This window comes from Chenopodium album, chromosome 2 (assembly GCF_948465745.1).
Source record: "Chenopodium album chromosome 2, dcCheAlbu1.1, whole genome shotgun sequence".
In the NCBI taxonomy this organism is placed as follows: Eukaryota; Viridiplantae; Streptophyta; class Magnoliopsida; order Caryophyllales; family Amaranthaceae; genus Chenopodium; species Chenopodium album.
The window spans coordinates 14,720,584-14,737,231 of NC_137835.1; the positions used below are offsets into that span (position 1 = coordinate 14,720,584).

The 16,648-nt window shown below is 32.9% G+C and overlaps 1 protein-coding gene across 2 annotated transcripts; it reads right to left on the bottom strand.

Moving 5' to 3' along the window:
* Positions 1-13,525: 13,525 nt before the first annotated feature.
* LOC145583477 (uncharacterized) lies at positions 13,526-16,374 on the bottom strand. Of its 2 annotated transcripts, none has more exons than XM_081640711.1 (5): positions 15,820-16,374; positions 15,628-15,704; positions 15,426-15,462; positions 15,170-15,281; positions 13,526-14,841 (listed from the first exon to the last, which is right to left on the bottom strand). In XM_081640711.1, the coding sequence occupies exons 1-5, from the start codon at positions 16,124-16,126 to the stop codon at positions 14,277-14,279; spliced, it is 1,098 nt and encodes a 365-aa protein (XP_081496837.1). In that variant the 5' UTR covers positions 16,127-16,374; the 3' UTR covers positions 13,526-14,276. The 2 variants fall into 2 exon arrangements, with proteins under 2 accessions (XP_081496837.1, XP_081496840.1); XM_081640714.1 differs by having other exon boundaries at positions 13,527-14,841; positions 15,170-15,278.
* Positions 16,375-16,648: the final 274 nt, after the last annotated feature.

The following is a 16,648-nucleotide window of genomic DNA, read 5'->3' on the forward strand; positions in this document are numbered from 1 at the left end:
TTATCTAGTTATGTGAAATTTCCTGCTTGTACTTGTTCCGCTGCGAAAGAATATGCTAAGTTACATGAGAATGAGTTATTGCATCAATTTTGTCTTGGTTTGGAACCTAAGAAGTTTGGTTCTGTGGTGTCTACTTTGTTGATGAGTGATCCTTTGCCCAGCATGAATGCTGCTTATGCTAAGGTTATTGCTGATGAGCGTAATCAATCTGTGTCTGAGGCACATGAGACCTCTTCTTCTTCTGCGACTGTTGGTTTTAATGCAACAGGTACAGCTTCCGGTCGTACTTCTGAGCGGATTGAGTGTACTTATTGTAAGCGGTCTGGTCATGATAAGGACCACTGTTATCAGCTTCATGGCTTCCCGGGTGGGGGGCGTGGAGGGCGTGGTGGTCGTGGTGGACGAGGAGGTACTGGTGGTCGGTCGTCTGGTAAGGGCAAGGGTGAGTTTGCTGGTGCTGCTGGAAATTCTTGTGGTAACAAGGAGCCAGTTTCTGATTCTGATCGTAGGAGTGTTCCAACTATTTCTTATGCTCAATGGAAGGAACTCATGTCTGCGGTAAAGGGTGCCAAGTCTGGTCCTGCGTCAGATGGCAACAAACTTGGTACGTATAATTCCATTGATTGGCTCATTGACACTAGAGCTTCAAATCATATGTCTAGTAATATTGATCTTTTCACTGATTTACATGACATCTCTTCGCCTGTTGGTTTGCCCAATGCGAAGAGCACGACAGCAACGAAGGAAGGAAGAGTTATTTTGTCTGATAATTTAACTCTTGATAATGTTTAATATGTTCCTGCTCTTAAATGCAACTTGTTATCTGTGTCTCAATTGTTAGAAAAACAATGCTATTTTATTATGTTCACTGACAAGCTATGCATTATTCAGGACCGCAGTTTGAGGAACCTGATTGGAGCGGGGGTCCAATGTGATGGGGTCTATATTTTTCATCTGGTTCATGCTCGGAATCTGCAGCCGAACAAAGTGGTTATTTTAGATGCAAGTTTGTTATGGCATAGGCGTCTCGGGCATCCGTCAATGCAAGTTGTGAGCTCTCTTCCGGGAGTTTCTAGTAGTCATAGTACTCATAGTAGTAACTCAATTTTTTCTTTTGATTGTGACATTTGTTTTATGGGGAAGCAACCCCGAAACTCTTTTCCGTTAAGTATGAATAAAGCATCTGAAATTTTTGATTTAGTTCATTGTGATATTAGGGGTCCGAATAAGATTGTTTCTAGTTGTGATGCTCATTATTTCCTAACCATTGTTGATGATTTTTCTCGTTCTACTTGGGTGTTTTTGATGGTTTGTAAATATCAGGCTTCTCAGTTGGTTCGTGAGTTTTGTGCTATAAAAAAGACTTAGTTTGGAAAGAAAGTGAAGGTGGTTCGAAGTGATAATGGTCAAGAATTTTTTAGTTTGGGGTCATTCTTTGCTCAGAAGAACATTCTGCATCAAACATCGTGTGTTGACACGGATCAACAGAATGGTAGAGTTTAGCGTAAACATCGTCACATTTTAAATGTGGCCCGTGCTCTTCGGTTTCAGGAAAAGTTGCCAAAGTATTTTTGGGGTGAGTGCGTCATGACTGCGGTGCATCTCATTAATCGCACTCCTACTCCGATTTTGAAAGGTAAAACCCCTCATGAGCTCTTATTTGGTCAGTTACCTTCATATGATAGTTTGCGGGTTTTTGGTTGTCTTGCTTATGCTGCAAATCGTCCTCGTGTTAAAGATAAGTTTGATTCTCGGAGTCGTAAGTGTATTTTTGTCGGTTATCCTCGCGGGAAAAAGGGTTGGCGTCTCTTTGACATGGAGACGAATGAATTTTTTGTGAGTCGGGATGTCCAATTTTTCGAAGATAAATTCCCTTATTTAGAGTCACTTCCGGATGACCGACGTTTGTTGTGGGAAAAATATTTTGCGACCCCACCCGTGTGGGATTACGAGGACGACGAATTTTTGGGCAATGGTGTGCAAAATCGGGGTGTCACTATTGAAGAAGTGGGGACCGTAGCCCGGCCACGGGAGGACACTCCACGCCGCAGCCCACCTACGGACTGCTCTGCCCCGCAACAACAGCAGCAGTCCCAGGCAGAGTGTCCCGCAGCTAGGCCGCGGCACAATGCCTCAAACCGCAACCTAGCTGCGGACTCTACTGCCCAGCGGTCTAGTAGCAGCTGCGGGCAGCAGCGAGGCAGCACATCCCAGCCTGCCAGTGTTGGGCAGCCGCCACCCCAACCTGGTACGGCTAGGCAGCCCATTGTCGCCGGCCAAACAGTGCAGAACGCCGGCGCCGGACAGCCGGTGGTGCCGGAGGGTGGCGCTGGAGGTGCCGGTGGTGTAGAGCAACCGCAAAATATTATTGAACGAGAAATTTTTGATGAAGATATTTTCATTAACCCGGAATATTTAAGGGGGAGTTCGTCGGAAAATTTGGGTCGTGGTCATCGTGAAAAGCAACCACCTTCGTGGCATCGGAATTATGTTACTCATACTATCATCACTGAAAATATAAACCCCTCTACATCAACTATCGACCCTCCTCAATCACATTCCTCAAGTAAACCTTTCCCTATAACTTGTCATGTTGAATATAATCGTTTTTCTAACAGACACAGGTGTTTTTTGGCGACGATCACTAAGGGAAAGGAATCGTCTTCATTCAAAGAGGCGGTTAAAGACGTCGGTTGGCGTAAGGCTATGCAAGATGAGATTGATGCTTTAGAACGCAATGGCACATGGACCATTGTGGATCTTCCTCCAGGCAACAGGGCTATTGGTTGTGGTTGGGTGTACAAAATCAAGTACACAGACAAGTCAAAGGTGGAACGTCTCAAGGCTCGTTTGGTTGTTCGTGGCAACCGTCGGGTTAAAGGTGTTGATTATAATGAGACGTTCGCTCCAGTTGCAAAGATGACTAAGGTATTTTGTTGTGACCTACGACGGATTTACGCTTGACAGCGTTTTGTGATAGTGATTGGGCGGCATGCCCGTTGAGTCGGCGTTCCTTGTCAGATTATTTTGTTTTTTTAGGTCGTTCTCCTGTTTCTTGGAAGACTAAGAAACAGCCTACTGTAGCCACATCTTCATCTAAAGCCGAATACAGGTCTATGTCATTCACTTCTCGTGAGTTGAAATGGTTGAAAATGTTGTTATTTGTTCTTGGTATTAAGCATTCAAAGCCTATTCAATTGTTTTGTGATAATCAGTCGGCTTTGCATATAGCTAAGAATCCGGTGTTTCATGAACGTACGAAGCATATTGAGGTAGACTGTCATTTTGTTCGTGATGAGTTGATAAACGGTAATATTTCTACCTCATATGTTCCGACAGGTCATCAGTTGGCAGATATTCTTACCAAGGCTCTTGGACGTCAACAGTTTGGTTTTCTCTTACGCAAGTTGGGCATTCGTGATTTACATGCTTCAACTTGAGGGGGGGGTATTAGAGTTTGGTTGGGTTTATTATGTTAATATTGTATATTTGGAAAGTTTATCTTGTTTAGGAGTTTTAGGCAAGTTAGGTATTCTATTGTATTGAGTATATATTTGTGATTAATAGAATACAAAGGCCTAGCCGTTTTCTCCAATATTTCTTAAGTTTAACAAACTCCACTTATCTTGTTGTTATTAAGGGTATATAGTACATTATAGTAAAAACTCATGAGTATATAGGGTATTTCAAAAAGTCAAGGGGTAGATGATGAATAAACAAAAAAACTAGATCGGGAGTATATGGTAAAAAAAAAAAAAAAAAAAAAAAAAAAAAAAAGGTATAAAATACTTAGTTTGTTGCATGACATCATAAAATTGAGAACCAGTAGTGCATTAACGCCATATCCAACCAATTATATTGATCGAATATTAAGACATTTATCAACATATGATAGCGGAAGACTTTAATTAATTAAAACTTTGCACTTATAACTTAGTTCGAAAATTGATAAAATTAAATAGCCTTTTTTTTTTTTACACAAAATTAAATAGCCTTACAGCTTAGAACCGTTTAAGGCCCATTATTAAATTAAACAGTTTAAATTAAATAACAGTGAGGGTCCTTTTCCTTATCTTAAAAAAACAATAAACACATAACTTAACTTGACTTGACATAACTCTAATTATATGCATGAGAATCATGGGATGAATTAAACACGTAAGTAAATTATATGCATGCACTTCACCCCCACATTAAACCAAAACATTGGGAATTCCACTCATAACAGTAGTGCAACGTCTCACACTATAATTACAAGTAGGAGATTAAGCATTAAAACATTAAACTCCTCCCATACTTAGTACTTGTAGGGATCCTTGTTAGTTGAGACGATTAATACAAAAGGGGGGTGAATTGTATTGAGTTCCTATTGACTACTTTTGCGGAATAATAAAACCATGCATATAGGAACTTGCAAAGACACACAGATTTTACGAGGAAACCTTCCAGGGCCCAACTGGAAGTAAAACCTCGACCCTACCTTAGGGATTTCAAACACAAACCACTTCACTATAATAGGGCAAACACCAAGTTACAACCTATTATACACAGACCTTTACTCAGAAGTTCCAAACAAAACTTGCTACTCAATAGGACCCTATCCTACCCAATCTAAGTCCCACACTTAGATTCACTCGTACTACCAAAGTACAAAACTCTCAGCTTCACACTAGAAGCTTACACAATCTGTATGCGATGTAAAAATAACAAACTCACCCAAATAACCCAAACCAATACATGTGTATGACACCTAGTATATGATAGGCAAGCTATGCATGAAATCCGAAGCTAATATTACAAGGTTAAAAGCTTGGTAAACTTACTCAATTAATGCTCTGTGATTTCTTCACACATAAAACTCACAAAAACCTTAAATCCTTTCGATCTCTACTATTTATACAAGTATGACTTGTATAGCAAGTAGGTTTTCTAAAACATAAATAAGTTAACTTAACTTATCTTTAAAACACAGTTTTAAGTAAATCTTATTTGAAGAAAATCTTTTCCGATAGAAAGATTATGTTAAAAAGAATAATATCTTTTTAACAAACTGATTTTAAGAAATAAAACCTTTTAGAAAATCTTTTTCTAAAATCTATTTTTTATCTTTTCCCTTTTAATTTATTTACCAAGCTAACTTGCCACGCTTCTAATAAATCTCATGCATTAACCTACTTAACATATTAACAATAAATCTAGAAGATAAAAACCTTAACTAAATTATATTGTTGCGCCGCGCTTCTGTACAGGTAAGTTACTTGGGCTTCATGCAGACTAAGTTCCTTTAGGAACTTACTGTCCTCAAACTGACACCTCAGCTTGTTGTCTTCAAGTTCCTGTTAGGGAACGTTCCTGTTAAGGAACTCAGTTCTTGTTAGAGAACTCTTCTTCTTTTCTGTTTAACTTTTTGTATAAATATCTCTTCATGTCTTCTTAGTTCCAGTTACTTCTTCCATCACCACGATCAACTTCACCTAAACTAATCAAACACTTGAAAACCTTTATTAGATGAGTTTGCTTTAGTTTAAGTTCATCATCATCAAAACCTTTAAGCTTCAAAAATCCTTATATAAGAATCAAGTCCTATTAAATAATTAATAATTAAGGGGGAGTTCGGTTCGCAAACTGGTATGGGTTGAAATCAGGAATGAAACCATAGAGGTATGAGTTTGGAAACTTGATTCTTAATACCATATGTTTGGTATGATTATGGAATGTAATTTTTTTTCTTTCAGTTGATACCTTAAAGTATGAGAATGAGGCAAACCCACCCCCCCCCCTAGATTTCTAAACCCCGTACCATGAGAGTTTGAGATATGAGTTTGACAAACGTAAGGTATGGGTTTAAACCCATACCTTATACCTTAATTAACAGTTTGTTTGGATAAAGAAAGGGGAAGGAAAAGAAGGGGAGGGAAGAGAAGAGGAGGGGAGGGAAAGGGAGGGGGAGAATGGTGAGTTTTCCTTCCAAATCTCTCAAATGTTAGAGGGATCAATTTCCTACAATTTAATCATTTCATTTCTCTCCCCTCCAATTCCCTTTCTTCCTCATTTGCTATCCGGATGAAAGATACTTCATCTCTCAATTTCTCTTCCCTTCATTTTCCTCCATTTCCTTCAATCCAAACACACCGTAAGTGAACCAAATATCCAATATTGACTTTTTTTAAAATGAGAAAATACAAGCTTATCAGTTATCTTTTAGAGAATCTTTCATAAAAAAAAAAAAAGGTTTTTACTTCCTCCGTTTCTATTTAGTTGACGCGTTTGATTTAGGCACATATATTAAGGAGAGGAGAAAGAGTGGGAGAGAATAATAAAACAAGTGGAGCAGCTTGTAAATGCAAGGTAAAAAATTTACCCCAAAAGGAAACGTGTCAACTAAAAAAAAAATCCTAAAAAGGAATATGTGTCAACTAAAAAGAAACGTAGTTAGTATATAATAACCCTGTTAATTTCACTTTTCTACGTTGTGCCCCAACATATATCACTTTCTACAGTGTAACTCTAAGATACATTTTGTTTCCATACGGCAACTCTGTCATTATCCCGCCGTTAAAAATTCCGTTAGTGTGGCCCACACTCAATTTATTAATAATTTTTTTATCGATTTGTGCGTTGCAAAATGTTCCGTTAAAGTTTTTGGGGGCCATTTTGGTTCTTAAGGGACCAAATTAAACTCAGATTTCACAAAAACGTAAATACCTCGTTTTGCGTATTAAAATGTAAACACGTAAATCGAGACCTTGCTTTATAAGCAAAACGAGACATTTAGGTTTTTTTTTTTTCCAAATTTGAACTCGATTTGGACCATTAAAAGACTAAAATATCCCCCCAAAACCTTAAATAGAACATTTTTTAATGCGCAAATCAATAAAAAAAAAATTTTAAAAAAAATCCTATCAACTTCGCAAGTGAAAAGTGAAACAAATATTTAAAAACGAAGGAAGTAGTAAAAAAAAATAAGGGTTTTTTTTTTTTGGCTTGTTTGGACTGATTTCTTTTCCCTTAGAGAGTTAATTGATTAATTTTCTTGATTAAGCTGATCTTCATAACTTGAAGGTAGAAAAAAGCATGTTGTATTTGAAGATTATATACAAGGCGCCCAATTGGCCCAACTAGCAATAAGGATGGGCCAAACGATGGCCTTAAATAAAATTTGCACTTATCTTATTATAATAGTATTAAGTTAAATTAAATTAAATTAAATTAAATTATTATTATTATATGTATGATGTATCCTATACTTCGTATATATCTGCAAAAACATGTGAATAATTGACTCAATTTGAAGAGCATAGACAATATTTTGAGGATATTGAATTTCTTTTCGTATCATTTCAAATCTCTGCAAATCTATTCTCATTCACATGGTAATGTCTAGTGCTAAATCATAAATTTATTACGAAGTATTATACAAATTCATGCATGTATATATGTTTGTATTGTTGTATGTGTAGGGCTAGCATGGACATGCATGGGTAGTTCTACCATTTTAAACGGTAGAATTTTGGGCTTATTTTATTATTGATGAAGTCTTAATTTTTTTTACTCTTTAAGTTTCTAGATAAGGTTTTGTGAAAAAAAATAAGCCCTAGCCTCCAAACCATTCTCTCTTAGGGTGATATATATCTATGCAGTCAAAGATTTATTATCACTTTTGCGATTATATATATAAATGGATATCTCTATAAAAAAAAAAAATATATCTATCTATAACTAATACTAAAGTAGCAACCGCATACATCATACTTTCCTAAAACTAGACACGTGTCAGATTGTTATTAAAAAATTTCCCTCCAAAACTATAAATGATGTCATCATGATTTTTTATTTGATTTAATTAAAATTCTGATCAACTCACTATTTTATTATTAGTATCAATTTTCAAAAATAGTCTATCCATCTAATAATAATAATAATTTAATTTTTCTTCCTCATGTAGCCCTTTTATTTTTCAATTTTTATATGAACTCTAAATTTTATTTTTAATTTTAATATTTGATGCATTATTTATTTCGGGAGTTTTATATTTTTTTTATTTTTTTTGCTTTTAATTTTAGTATGAAAAAATAAACAAATTTTTTAAAAATTTATTTGTTTCAATCGTGCATCGCACGAGACTATTCTAGTATATATACTAAAATAACAACCGTTGTCGTCATCATTGCTTACATGTCACTTTTTATTTAATTTTTTCCCTCCAAATGCAAAAATGATGTCATATTTTTTTTCCTTTTTAAGTTACCCTATTTAACATTGCTTTGAAAATTAAATTCCATTTGAATTTTTAAATTTTGGGTTTTCTACACATATTATGCTATTTTTATTTATGAGTTGTTAACAATAGTTAATATTATAATTTAATTGAAATTTCCTAATTAAATATGAAAATTATGCACTTTTGGGAATTGTGCATTCATATTTAATTAAAAATTAATTAAGAACACGGAGGAAATAGTTATTTTCTTTCAATATGTGTTAAAAGTGTATAATTCAATTCTTATTATAAAACTGTGCATCGCACGGGGTTAACCTAGTAAATAAATAAAGAAGATGCAAAGACATACATCTACCGTTATTCCTGATTAGTTTAGAAGTGTTTAATACTTAGCTTCTATTGAGGATTTAATTCTTCGAAGAGAATTAAGTATTGAATACTCCCTCCGTCTCAAAATACATGAGACGTTGGACTTTAATTCTTTCACTATTAGGACGGCTAATGCGCACGATGCAAGCGTCATAGCTAGCCATGTCTGAAAGTTATTAAGTTTTTTCTGTGTGGCATTGTTAGTAGCATTAATTAGAAAAAAAATATGTAAATAAATATCTTTAAGAGTATATGTCCACACACCATTTTTAAGAGTTCAAAAAAGAAAAACAATTAACATTAGTTAATGAGGGAAAATCTGTCAATAAACATTTTAGGGATATAATAGTCTCAACATTATTCATAAAGTGTGGTCATTCTCTTAAAATAGGTTAATATGTAAATAAACATTTTTAAGGGTATAATAGTCTCAACACTATTCATAAGAGTTTACTTATACTCTTATAAAGGTAGGGAAGTAGGGATTTTATGTACTACCTCTGGTCCAAATTACTCGCAACTTTGGAATATTTTATATCTCACAAGTAATACCCCAAAGTTACGAGTAATTTGGACCGGATGTAGTATTAGTTTTGGCCATAATTTTTTATTAACATAATAAAAAACATATTATATCATAAAATATGTTGTTAAATAGATTTTTATATAAAGTTTTATAATATAGTATTAAAATAATCTTTATTAGATTTAATTATGTATAAATAAAATCAAACTACTTGCCAAAAAAAATCAAACTAGTGCATTGACATGTGTGCAATAGTAATACCATCGGTTTCTAAAGTTGCAAGTATTATAATTTCTAAATTTTACGAACCAAAAGGAATAAATAAAATAATATGAAGCTTCAAATATTTTATTGAATTAATTAGTTTACTAAAAGGAAATACTTTTAATACAAGGTATGAGAAACAACTTAGTATTATAGTGGGATCAGATGGACAGAGAGGAATGAAAAGACAACAAAGCGTTTGCATAACTTAACCTCATAAGGTAAGTATTCTTTGCAAACATGTGTCATGTATGTATGTGTAGTTAAGTAGTTTATATAGGAGTCTTTTTACTATAGTTTTTCTAGGACTTTCGATTCTATGTCATGTATGTGTAGTTTATATAGGAGTCTTTTTACTTTAGTTTGTAATGTTTTGAGTTAGAGTTCCTTTAAGTATCTTTAACTCTTTATTTATTTATTTTTTCAGAAAAATAGTTTTTAAAACGAGTGAAAACAGAAAAATAGCGTGCCCCGGTAGAAACACCGTGATACGGCCTTTTTTGCATGTCGCGGCGCACATGCCGTTACACGGTGATTTCTGGGCTTTTCTTTGCGACACCTTTAACTTTAGGGTTCCGTGCTTCACCCCTCATATCTATCTATACTATCTATTAAAAGGCGTTCCTTTTAAAGGTACGGTGCCACGTGGCACTCTTCAAAGTACGTGTGCCTATGTCACAATTCCATGTCATCATCCAATGTATATGCGCAACGTAAGCTAGCCACTTCAATTAACAAAATAAAATATGTTTTCAACAAGATTCTATTGTTTATTGTTGATCACTATATTTCATGTTTTAAAAGGAATATGTAATTGAATATTACGCCTTATAAGATAATTTGGACAACCGGTTTAGGTTTCTTTTTAATCTTGTTGTTTAATTAAAGTGATCGCAAATATTTTAGAATTATATGTTGCATAAATATTTAACCAATTTAGCCTAATTATAGTTTGGAGAAAATTGTATCTTTGTTTGCATGCCTTTAAGATCGTAGGAATCACTTTTTGCTATAAGAGTCGAGTAGAGGCCAATACGGGCGCATGTGACTCCATGACTCACTTCGTACCACATCATCGATCCCTGATCCTCCTTTCGTGGTTCCGAACAGTATGGAGATCTCATGGATTATGAATGGGGTGTAACCTTCACTGATTAATCGTTGTTACCTTTCGTTGTCCCTTAATCGTGGTTGCCATAAATGATTCGTGAACGGTTTACAAGTTTCTTAAAAACTTGTTAGCGGCTCCCTACTTTCCTGGTCCCTAATTGTTGTTCCTAATCGTATATGTCAATTCCCACTTCCTATGAGTGCCAAACATATTCACAACATGTTTAACGTAAGCGCGTTTCAAACGACGCCTATAGTACTATATTGTTATGAAAGTATGATTGGACAATGTCTATGAAACTAAATTTGAACTCCAAACATTCACTGAAATCGGAGTTACTACTTGGAGACTATATGAAACTCCAAACCTAAAAGGAACTAATGTAAAATGTGTAAATATCTTCACTTAGTACGTGCCTATATTTAGGGATTATATATGTAAATTATTCACAATGAACGTTGTTAATAAGTACATATATTTTGATTTTTTTTTTTTTTTTGTTAAGGAAAAATATAGTATATGGTACATTAAGATTATTTTTTTATTTGTTACTTATTTTGCTTGAATATTTATTATTTGAATTAAGTTGTGTGAACTTGTTCTAAAAAAAAATTAAATTATATTAACTATATATCAATAGATTGTTTTCGATCATTGAATTAGCATTCGTTTCCAAAGTTACATGTATTATAATGTGTAGATTATAGCAAAAGGAATAAATAAAATTAATAATATGAATCTTCCAAAATATTATTGAATTAATTAGTTTACTAAAGAAAAATACTTTTAATACTCCACAAGGTATGAGAAACAACTTAGGGCCTGTTCTCTTCCGTTGAAATTCAGTTCAGTTCAGTTCAGCTCAGCTCAGTTCAGTTCAGCTCAATTCAGTTCAGTTCAGCTCTTAATTTACGTCTAATGATATTGCTAATGATATAAAGCCAAATTTCATTATTTTAAGCTCTTATTACAACGACGACGACGACAACAACAACAACAACAACAACAACAACAACAACAACAACAATAATAATAATAATAATATTAACAATAATAATAATAATAATCAATAAGTAATAAATAATAAAAATAATAATAATAATAATAATCAATAAATAATAATAATAATAACAATAATAATAATAACAATAATAATAATAATCATCAATAACTAATAATAATAATAACAATAATAATAATAATACTACTAATAATAATAATCAATAAATAATAATAATAATAATAATCATCATCAATAATTAATAATAATAATAATAATATGTACATTTGTATATACACATATGTATAGTAATAAATAATCAATAAATAATCAAAGATCATTAATCCGTAGTTAAAAATCACTAGTTAATAAGTTCAGTTCAGTTCAGCTCAGTTCAGTTCAATCAATCGGAACATACCCTTAGTATATATAGTGGGATTAAATGGACAGAGCCACAGAGGAAAAGACAACAAAGTGGCTCCAAATTCATACATACATAATATATCCATATAACCCCACATTTTTATGTAATTTTGTTGCTTTCTAAGGGAGTAAATAAAAATATAAAGACTACACTAACTAATGAATTAAGTATCATAAAATTAAACTGACAATTTGACAAATGCAAGAAAACAAAGGAAGGCCTTTTAATTTTTTACCGAAGTTTTCCATGGTAAAAGTCTTCCATGTTATTTAGCGGGGCTCAACTCTTTTGGATTGACATAATTTGTCCGATTTCCTTCTTATTTTGTTCATATTGCATATTCCAATTCAATATCACTTTCTGAATTGAAGAACATTAAAAGAAGTTTTCTTCTCTTCATTTCTTAAACATTCTAACATACACTCTTTTTTGATCTAGAGAGGTCCACTTCACCAATAAGCCTATACACTTCTCTTGTTCTCTTTCTCATACACTTATCTTCCTATTTGAGAACTATAGAAAGTACATCTTTGATAAATCCTGTCACTATTAATAATTACTTTTAAAAAGTACGTACTCCTAAAATCTGTCAAATTATTTTCAAAATCCAAATAATACATTTTATATCACGACATATGTCACTGCTCACTGCACCCCCTGACCTCTTCAAAGATGATATAGCACCACATCCTTGACATCGTAACATCATTCAAATGTTCAATAAGAATCTCTACAATACGTTATACTTTGTAAGAAGTATAAAAGGTAGGTGTTTGTATATATTTGAACCCAGGACTTTCCATTGAAAGAAAAAAATATGACTTACCAATCTATATCATATTGTCATATTGTTAATTAATTAATCACACCAACCTATTAAAGTGGAAGCAGAAACTGATGCTCAACCTATAATATCGTGATGTAAGTCATGTAACAAATATGCTATCAAATGGATCTATATAGTGAATTAATTAGTGATTAACTTATACCATACACAAATTATTATAAATTATAATTTACAACCAAAATTTATAAGCAGTCACATTTTTATTTAATCAAACCATTCATCAAACGAAATAAGTCCCTGCAAAACTATCTTTTATGCCAACAAATTGTATAAGATAGAAACATATGGTCTGATCTTTATACGGATTTAACTAAAAGTAATCGAGACACAGTTTATCTTTAAACATAAATTCAAGTAAGCTAATAATCAAAAACTCAATTAATTAGTAGGTTATTATTAGTGTCATAATATAAACACTTTGGTTTGCTAGCTTATATGTTTGACAAGTTAATTATGAGGATATCCAATATACGAAATACGAAGTATATACTTTGAATACAGTACATAGTTTTAATTTTGTAAATACATAGTAGTATAAGTTTTACCATACATCTATGGTCATTTCCATCCTTCCATACAACATAATAGTATGTCATAAATATTAGAACCGATATACACATCACCAACACTTAAAAAATTATACTATATATACCAATTTACGTTGCCAAATGTCTAACTATCAAGGTATAGAGAAAAACGTGAAAAAAAAAAATTATTATTGTGAAAATAAAATACGGAGTATAAATTAAAGGAATGATTACTTCATACTAAAACTGATAACATGCAATTAATATCGGGTAAATACAAGTTAATCTCTGATATTCACAAAATTTGTTTATCACATGGCAATTTTGTAAATAAATCAACAACTTTTTCCATAAAAGTGGGTCCTACAGTGATGATGACTGGATAAAGTTGTTGATTTATTTACCAAAATGTCATGTGATAAACAAATTTTGTTTATCCCAGAGATTAACTGGGGCTTCCTCGTTAATATCTAAACATTAAATAAATAAAAAAAAGCATAAATTCTGAGATATCTTATTGTTAGTATAGGTCTCTAGTTATAGGGATTAGGGATTAAAGTGATGTTTTATCTCGTAATCCATTTGCATTACATTATTAGGTTTAGGCAAGTAATTACATATGGTGTACGAATTATATAGCCTAATCATGAAGCAAGTAACAATAATAATAATGTTGTATAATTAACAAATGTTTTTCAATATTTGGGACATTTAATACACGTTAAATCACACACATTAGAGCTAATTAATATTTTTTAGACTTTATACAAATTAAATTAAAAAGTCAAAAATTCTCGAATTAAGGAGAAAAATGGTGCAAATGGATAGGATTGAAGAAGTAGTAACACACACCCAAAAAGTGATAAGTCGTTATTACCTTTTTGAAGATAGTTACTACTAACAATGACATTTGAGTGAAGGAAAATTGATGCATAACTCTAGAACAAGTACCTTATCAAGATCTCACTTAGAATAAAAATGTCTCATTCACAAAGTCAGATCTAGGGTACTTGTCCCTCTTGCACAACATTCCTCCTTATTATTACTATCACCTCCTTCCGTAACCTTGCTATCGAGCTTCGATGAGGACGATGAAGACGTGTGATGGAGCAACAAAGATAAGCTAATACTTTTATCAACTTCCTCATCATCAAGATTAATTGCTTCACTTTCTCTTCTTGGTGGTTTTAGTGACAAATCCAAGTCAATATTACCATCCCAATCTACTCTTTTCCTCTTAAGCGACATTCGATTTTGAAGACTATCTTTACTACTACTAATAATGAACTTCTCCTCTAGTATCTCTTGGTGTAGAGGGTGTAGCACCCTTGGACTTATATCCCTTGTTATTGGCCGTGTGCTCGGGTTTTGCCTTGTTTGATCGCGGTAATGCATTGGCCTTGTCTCTTGATGAGCTTGCTCAATGATTTGCCGAGGATATGGCTCATTTCCAAATCTTGCCCGTACATTGTTATTCACCCTCGAATCCATGTCTATTGTATACAAATCATGCATCCAATTTTGATGTGTAGTCTTTGTAGGGTCTACGTTTCTTCAAAATTGAATTGATTGATTATACATGTTAGTGGGGATAAAATGAACACATTGAATATGTATAGGGCAATAATTTTTCCAAGGCATTTCTAGTCACCTCCACTAAGACAAAATTGGTTGAAAAATATTGTCTCAACTAAAATCGTGCTGTCAACCTCTCTTAAATGGCGTCACTGAATATTGTCTTGGAAAAATCATTATCACTCAACATGATAGACTAGCAAAATGAAATAATCCCATAACTTTTAGAAGTTATTTCTTTCTATTTCTTATGAGATTCAGAAGTAATTCGATTCAAATTTTCAATTACTCGTATATATTTTTACCTGAAACTGGAACTTGAAGCTTGGCAATAGCCTTGAAGCAGAGGAATCTGGCTAAGATTGAAGATGTTGCAATCTCCAACTTCAAAAAGATGTCTTTGGTCACATGATCCTGCTGCATAAAAAAACCATACTTTAGTTTAATCACCCACAAAACCCTAAATTACATGAATTAATTGAAAATATTTATTTTAAGTGAATAAAAATAATTTTATAAATTAAGGGGGCCTATCTGTACTGTAAGGTAAACTGTATATACCTTGACTTTCATCCTCAACCTTTTTGCTCCTATACATCTAATCATACAAAATATCCACAAGTCAAAACAAAATTAAAATTTCATATCACAAAAATAAACAAAATGGTTGGTTTACAACAATAATACTAGTACTAATCATATATTATCACTATTCAATATGCATATATAAGATTAACATAAATGTTATCACTATATTAATTACCTGTAGATGACTCTTGACATGAGCTATACTTAGTCCTTTGATGTTCATAAGCTGAAGAACTAACTTAGGTGTTGCTTCTGCACTCGAAAATAATCGAATATAAAACTACAAAACTTTCACTAGTGATTTCAAGTAAGAAATTATAAAACCCTATGAACTAACTAAAAATCATTTCATAAATGAACAACTCACTATCTTGTCCACCAAGCCTTTCAACGGCGTGGATGAATCGAAGGTGGAGATCGGGTGTCCATCGAAGCCTAGGCGTTTTAGATCGAACATAAGGCCTAACGGTAGATGAACTCGATTTCTTTAACTCATCACTTGTTTCTTCAACCGTGCTATTGCTTGAACACCCTCCATTATTTTTGCTAATGTTAAATGTTCCTTCATCATCATTTTCGTCGCTCTCTTCTTCATCGTCTTGTTCCTCCTCACCTTCTTGATCACAACGATTCGTTTTGGAGCACTCGCTTTGATCATCATTCCTTTCTTGCATTATTATTTTGTTTTAATTTCTTGATCTCCTAGTTTTTTGCTTCCAAGACTATAATTCTAATAAGTTAGGTGAATGAGAACATTATTTTTGTTGGACTAAAAAGAAAATATATGTAAGGATGAAATTATATTAATTAGTAGAGAAAAGAATAATAAGAATAAGAAAGTGTGATTGATGACTAGTAGCTAAGAGACGACCTCTTTGATCAGTTCTTTCCCCATTTTTTTTTTTTATCAACTCCAAGACAATAAAATTATTAAGAAAAATATTTATTTAGGAGACAAAAATGTTTGTTGATCATATAATATAAGAATTCACTGAAAATTCTATGGCCCCAACTTGGCAAGAGATAATATAAATGGAATTTAAAGTTTTAACTGTTTGTTATGTACAAAACAAAATGGCAACTGGAACCCTAGGCCTTACATAGGAGTAAAATAATATTTAAATAAAATATAAAAAGTTGATAATGAAAGGCATATATTCCATGGAATAATTAATGTGTGCTGTACTTAAATATAT

Excerpts from the sequence above, each read along its gene's own strand:
- LOC145583477 (XM_081640711.1), bottom strand. The coding sequence starts at position 16,126 with ATGCAAGAAAGGAATGATGATCAAAGCGAGTGCTCCAAAACGAATCGT. Across the intron at positions 15,463-15,627 it reads ATGTCAAGAGTCATCTACAG|ATGTATAGGAGCAAAAAGGT; the intron begins GTAATTAATATA and ends TTGTATGATTAG. Across the intron at positions 14,842-15,169 it reads GCTTCAAGTTCCAGTTTCAG|AAACGTAGACCCTACAAAGA; the intron begins GTAAAAATATAT and ends TCAATTTTGAAG.